This window comes from Brugia malayi (genome assembly GCF_000002995.4).
Source record: "Brugia malayi strain FR3 genome assembly, contig: Bm_v4_Chr1_scaffold_001, whole genome shotgun sequence".
Taxonomy (NCBI): domain Eukaryota; kingdom Metazoa; phylum Nematoda; class Chromadorea; order Rhabditida; family Onchocercidae; genus Brugia; species Brugia malayi.
The window spans coordinates 207,906-215,331 of NW_025062475.1; the positions used below are offsets into that span (position 1 = coordinate 207,906).

A 7,426-nucleotide genomic window follows, 5' to 3' on the forward strand; every position below is an offset into this window, starting at 1 on the left:
CTTTAAAAAAAAATAAAACGAAGCTTTGAAAAAAAAAATAAAAATTTATGAAAATTTAATTGTTGAAAAAATTTTTAGATATATAAATTAGTATAACTGGAAGTAAATTAGTATAATTAAAAGCATAATTAGCTAAAAAAAATATTTCAGCAAAAAAGGTTTTTTTATTAATATTTTTTTTTACAAATTTTTAAAGTAAAGTTGAAATTTTTTTTAAAAATATAATAAAAAGCTAGAATGCAAATTTTATATATTTTTGCATATATATACATGTATGCATGTTATGTTTTTCTCGATACTATTATTAATTATTGTTTAAAAGTTAATTACAATAGATTGAAATGCATTTGTTTATTTATTTATTTATCAATTTAACAAAAATAGAAATTGTTATGTTTTTTTTTTGGGGGGTAAATTTGTATAATAAAATCAAAATTTGTTTTATTTTGTGATTAATTAATCTTTTTTTTTCTGTTTTTCTGATACTATTATTAATTATTGTTTAAAAGTTAATTACAATAGATTGAAATGCATTTGTTTATTTATTTATTTATCAATTTAACAAAAATAGAAATTGTTATGTTTTTTTTTGGGGGGGTAAATTTGTATAATAAAATCAAAATTTGTTTTATTTTGTGATTAATTAATCTTTTTTTTTTTCTGTTTTTCTCGATACTATTATTAATTATTGTTTAAAAGTTAATTACAATAGATTGAAATGCATGTTTATTTATTTATTTATCAATTTAACAAAAATAGAAATTGTTATGTTTTTTTTTGGGGGGTAAATTTGTATAATAAAATCAAAATTTGTTTTATTTTGTGATTAATTAATCATTTTTTTTCTGTTTTTCTCGATACTATTATTAATTATTGTTTAAAAGTTAATTACAATAGATTGAAATGCATTTATTTATTTATCAATTTAAAAAAATTGAAATTGCTGTATATGTATTTTTTTTTTGGGTAAATTTGTGCAATAAAATCAAAATTTGTTATATTTTCTGGTAAATTTATTTATTTATTTTTTTTTGTTTTTCTCATTACAAATAATAATTATTTAAAAGTTAATTACAGTATATTGAAATTTATTTGTTTTTTTATTTATTTATCAATTTTAAAAAAAATAGAAATCGCTATATTTTTTTTTTTTTTTTTCGGGTAAATTTGTGTAATAAAATCAAAATTTGTTATATTTTCTGGTAAATTTATGGGTAAATATTATACATTTTATACGGTTATTTGTAACAAAATATGCAAAGAAATAAAAAAAAGGAAAAAGAAATGACACAATTTTAGTGACATCAAATTTTCTCTTCTACTTTATCTTTTTTTCTTTTCCTCTTTCTTTTTCTCTTTCTATCAAATGTGACATGAGACACTAACTGGAATTGATTGGGTACGCTATAAAAAGTCATAAATTTTATTCAGTAACTATTCTCATTCCTTTCAATCTGATCATATTTGTTTCTCTGTTTGTTTTGTTTGATAATTTAGCGGTTACTCTCTTTTATCTTTTAAGAGAGAGAGAGAGGGAAAGAGAAATAAAGAGAGAGAGAGAGAGAATGAAAAGAGAAGGGCAATTATAGTACGATATTTCTTTCATTTCTAACTCGTAATAACACCACAACCTTAAATGATTACAATTACCAGGTGAGAATTAGAAAATACACTTACTTTATTTTTCTCTTTTCATTCCATTTTGTTATTTATTTGTTTTCTTCTTTTTTTTAAAAAAAAAAAAAGCTTATTTCAAATAATAAGTTTAAATTTTTTTTAACAAACTGTAAAAAAAAAAAGAGAATAAAAAGTTTATGATTGAAAATTTTGGTTTTTCCAAAATATTACTTTTATTTATTTCTTCTTCTTTTTTTTTTTTTTTTATTTTTGATTTTTAAAATTTAATTTTTTCTAATTTTTAATATGCTTTTTTTTTTTCAAATTTTTAGTGAATTTCACTTAATTTTTAGTTTATTTCTGTTCATAAATGTATTTACCACTTATTAAAATTTTAATCAAATGGAATCGATCATTTATTTTAGCATTTTTATCATTTTTACAATTTATAAAATAAAAAATTCGAAATATTATTTGTACTATTTATTAAGTAAAAAAAAAAAAATCAATAATCAACAATTCTTTGTTTTAATTTTTAATTAATACTGTCTACAAAAAAAAACTAAGTGTCACCTTATTGTTTAATTGTTAATTTAAGATTAGAATAGTGAAAACAAAAAAATGAAATTTAAACTTTTGCTAAAATAATATTTAAAATTAATAATTTACTTTTTCACATTTCTCATTTTCCGCTCACATTTCGATGTAATTGAAATGTTATCATAGACAAGGTCATATAAAAAAATATAAAATAAATTGCCTCAAATGTTTTCCTTCTTCTTTTTTTTTTTCTTTTTTTGCAATTTTGCTTTCTGCTCAAAAATTAATATTTTTTTTTTCCCTCAAATTCAACTGTAAATTTATGATAGTTTTTTTTTTTTTTCTTCGTTTAACTTTAAAATTTGAAGGTTAAACCATCTTCACTTGATCTTAAGTAATAATTCCTTTTTTTTTTTTTTTCAATCTAATAATGTAATTACCCAAATTACTAAATCTATTGCATCTCTTTAATGTCGTAAAAAAAAAAAAAAAAAAATGAAAACAAAATTGAAAAATGATTCTTTTTTTTTGACGATGGAATAATTTTTAAAACAATTTTTATTTTAATCTTAATCAAGTTCGCCGGTATTTGCAAGTTTTCCGGATAAATTCAATGCAAATTGAAAATAATATATAAATAAATAAAAATATATGATAAATTTTTTGTTTAATTTGTCGTTGTTATTAATTTCATCTGAAAATTATGATTAAAACAGTATCAAAAATTTGAATTAAATTATGAAGTTTAAAAAATAAAACTCAATTAAATGAAATGAATTTATTATCTAAATACTAAATCTCATTTTCATTCATCCAATTCTAATCAATTTCATATGTAAATGTGCACCATTTTATTCTCTTTTCTAATCTTAATTGGATTTTTTTTTTCTCAATGCTTTGAAGAAAGCATTAAAATTCAAATTAAATTACTAAAAAAAAAGGGAGAGAGAGAGAGAAAAGACAAAAAGATGTAATGTTATTTTGTAAATAAATTAATATTTTTTAACTCAAATTTCATTCACTTCAAAATTTTGAATTCGTTTTTCTTTTTAATTTAATTTCATTAAAATATTAATATTAAATGTTTAACTTTAAATGAAACCAAAAATTCATGAAAAATTGTTTAAACTAAAAAAAAAAAAAAAAAAGAAAAACATTTTACTTATTTTATGTATGATCCATTTTTATTAATCTTTTCTTATTTATCAATTCAATTTTCTTCTTCTCCTTTTTTATTTATTTATTTATTTTTATTTTTTTTTTTTGTTCGGAAATTATTCCTGTTGGAATTGAAAAAAAAAATTATCTCATTTAAAATTGCCAGGAAGTAATACATTTTTCAAATTTTACATCATTCACTTTTTTTTGACCTTCGTCGTCGTAAAATATTATTTGATTTCTGGTTGATTTGAAATCAATAGATTTATTTATTCAAATCACAAAATGCTGCTAAAATTTTATTATAATTTTTCTTTTTTTTTTTTTTTTCATTTTAAATTTTACAATAATAATTTCTTTATCTGATTATGCTAATCATACATTTCACATTTATTTCATTTTGCTTGAACTGATTTACTCAAATAATTTTTTTTTTTGAATTTAATAAAATATAATAAAATGAATTAGATGAAAAATTAAAGAGCCAAATGAATTAGATGAAAAATTAAAGAGCCAAAAAGAAATTATAGTAATAAGTTTTATTTTTTTGATATGCAATAATATGTTTTACATATAAAATTACCCGCTAGTTTGGTTTTTTTTTTTTTTTGAAATTACAAAAATTTTCTATTTGCAAATATTAGCTAACTTTAAATAAAAAATTTTATAGTATAATAAGCAACAAATGCTTTACAACATATTACATTTTATTTGGAATATATTTGTTTATTTCTTCCTTTTTTGAATATTAAAAGAAATTATTCTTTTGTTGTTTATTTTATTTCTGATTTTGTTTTTTAAAAAATTTTAAAATAATTTGAATAATTTTTTTTTTCCTATTAGATGTAAAATTTTTTGCAAAAGTGCTATTACTAAAATATTTGTAATTTTTGAATAATTTTTTCTTTTTTTTTTTTTTTTATTGATTTTGAATACATTTTTTTTTAAGTGAAAAATATTTGCCATCTTTTTTTTTTCTCTCTCTCTTTCTTTCTTTCTCTTCCTCTCTCTCTCACTTTCTCTTTTGTCATTTTTTTTTTTTTTGTATATGTTAAGACATACCATTTAAATAGTAAATCTCGGAACGAAAGTGATTATATATGTGAAAAAAAAAAAAAAAGATGAAAGGAACAGGTTTGAACAAATAATATTTCCTACTCAATTTCATCTTGCACACAATCACACCATTATCATCAATTATCACCTTATCAGCAATTATCACCTTATCAGCAATTATCACCTTATCATCAATTATCACCTCATCATCAATTATCACCTTATCATCAATTATCACCTTATCAGCAATTATCACCTTATCAGCAATTATCACCTTATCAGCAATTATCACCTTATCATCAATTATCACCTTATCAGCAATTATCACCTTATCATCAATTATCACCTTATCAGCAATTATCACCTTATCATCAATTATCACCATTATCATCAATTATCACCTTATCAGCAATTATCACCTTATCAGCAATTATCACCTTATCAGCAATTATCATTATACTTGTTTTCTGATTAAGTTTAAAATTAAATTTCATCTCAGTATCATTCACATTCTATTGTTTGAATATTATGAGAAATTTTAAAAAATTTTTTTGCAATTTTAGCAAGAGAAATTAGCATTAATGGAAAGCTTCTGATAATGTTCAAAATTTAATTTTAAAGAAATAAAAGTAAACTTAATGCATTCACATGAATTTGTTAAATTTTATAAGAAAAAAAGAAAAGTTTATTAAATTTTATTCATTAATTATTAATCAAAAGTAAAACATTTAGTAATGTAACTTAGAAGTAACAATTTCTAATGTTTATATTTTATGATTATGCATAGAATTAGTCGAGATTTTTAAGTTTTTTTTTTTTTTGAAGTTGAGAATATCGATATTGTTGTACTTTGAATAACTTTGAATTGTAATTAGTCTTTAGTTGAAAAGTTTTGTTCGTTTTTTTTTTTTTTTTTCTTTTACTGAATTTTAAAATTAGGAAAAAGATTTCATCTTTTGATGTACTACTAATTCATATTTTCAGAGAATAAATTTAATCATTAAAAAATTCATTTCATCTTTTTGCACTTTTTTATACTTTGATAATATCTTTTTATTAAACCAAAAGTTTTTCTTTTTTTTTTCTTTTTTCGTTTTCCTTTTTTTTTTTTTTCGATTATTCATTTTACGATTGACAAATTGTTATTATCAAATATTATATGATTATTTCTACGTTGATATCATTTTATATAATTATAAGAAATGATACGTTTTCGGAAATTCGTCATTATTTAAAAAATTATATTATTTGAATAGAAAAATAATAAAAATCATCGCTGACTTAAAAAAGAAAAAATTAGAATTCATAATTTCAAGATGGAATGTCATATTTGAAATAATATTTCTTATTATTTTATTTTGTTGAGAACAATAAAATTGATTAATTGATTAGATACTGACGAAAATTTTCTCGTCATTCTATCATTTATCACCATTTTTGTATTGAACTAAATTTTAGAAAATTTCTTTCTTCTTTTCTTTTTTTTTTTTTTTTTCAAATTAACTTATATGCCTTTGAAATATAAGATATTACACCACAATTATTTCCATTTTATCATAATATCGCTAAAGTTAAAATTTTGTATAATTGTTTATTTCAGTAGTAATTAATGTTAACAATCATACTGATACTAATATTTATTGTTGTTATGATTATGATTACTATTCATTCTTATTATTATTTTATTATCATTGTTATTAATATTATTATTATTTTATTATCATTGTTATCAATAATATTATTACTAATTATTATTATTATTATCAATTGTTAATTAAGTAATAATAATAACACCACTATTTAATATATTGTAAATTATATTACGATTATAATGATAGTAATAATGATAATAATAGTAACAGTACTTAATATATTATAAATCATATTACGACCATAATAATAGTAATAATAATAAGACCACTATTTAATACATTATAAATTATATTACGACTATAATAATAATAGTAATAATGATAATAATAATAATAATAATGATACTAATAGTAACAATGATAATAATAATAATAACAGCAATGTAATCTTCGGGGCGTGACTATTGCGCAGAGAATGAATTTGAAAAGCCACGCCTCAGTTGTTAGATGGGAATGTGTCCGTCCGTCCGTCCGTGTCTATCCGTCGTCCGTTCATTACTTTCAAATCGTTGACATGCCGCTTTGTTATCCGTTGTTTCCGTCTAGGGCTGATATCTATACTGATTGATCGTTTATTAATATCATTTTTCAATTGTTCAAATTATAGTAGTGTTATTGTTATATTTTTAGAATCACTAATTTTTGAAATGTTTAATTAATTAAACTTTGATGTTGCTAGTAGGTATGTAATGCAAAAAATAATTTATTCATAATAATAATAATAATAATTGTAATATTTAAGTTTTAAAATGAATTTAAAGATCAAACTTTAGCTATTAAAAGGAAAAAAAAAAAAAAAAGGAGTAATTACTTTAGCGAATGTAAAGCGCTTTTCATCAATATTTTATGACATAACTTGAAATGAGAAATGAGTGAATAAATTAAGATGAAAAAAAGATAATGAAATTTAATTAAATTTAAAGCAACTACTAGCATGAAATGATATAGAGGAATTGTAAGGTAGAAAGGGGAAAAAAAAAAAAAAAAAAAAAACGAATGAAAATAATCACTTTGTACTCTAACATTTTCATTTCCTATTACTTATTTAAAAAAAAAAAAAAATAAATTTACATTTTTTTTTTTTATGTTTATATTTTATGATTTGAAAAAGAACACTGTTCCAACCATTTTTACAAAAAAAAAAGGAGCGGTAATAAATTTTAATCGGATGATGAAGTTGAGATGAAAAGGTGACGGTGAAACATAAAAATGAGGTCATTGTCGACATTTTAGTTCATTTATTATATAGTTTTTTTCATTTTTTTTTTTTTTTAAATAAAATTTTATGACCTATTTATATATTTTTGCATAATATCTAATTGAATTAAGTGAAATCTTCCAAAAAAAAAAAGTATGAAAAAGTATTCAAAAATCCTAATTCTTCGTCATTTTTTCTTTTCTCT

At 19.8% G+C, this 7,426-nt stretch overlaps 1 protein-coding gene across 1 annotated transcript; it reads right to left on the reverse strand.

The window, feature by feature from the left end:
* Positions 1–6,459: 6,459 nt before the first annotated feature.
* On the reverse strand, positions 6,460–6,860 carry Bm17310 (Uncharacterized protein; the record flags this gene model as incomplete). Its single annotated transcript, XM_043076070.1, has 2 exons — positions 6,460–6,583; positions 6,835–6,860. 2 exons carry the CDS (start codon positions 6,858–6,860, stop codon positions 6,460–6,462), a joined length of 150 nt encoding a protein of 49 aa, XP_042932004.1.
* Between the last annotated feature and the right edge of the window lie 566 nt (positions 6,861–7,426).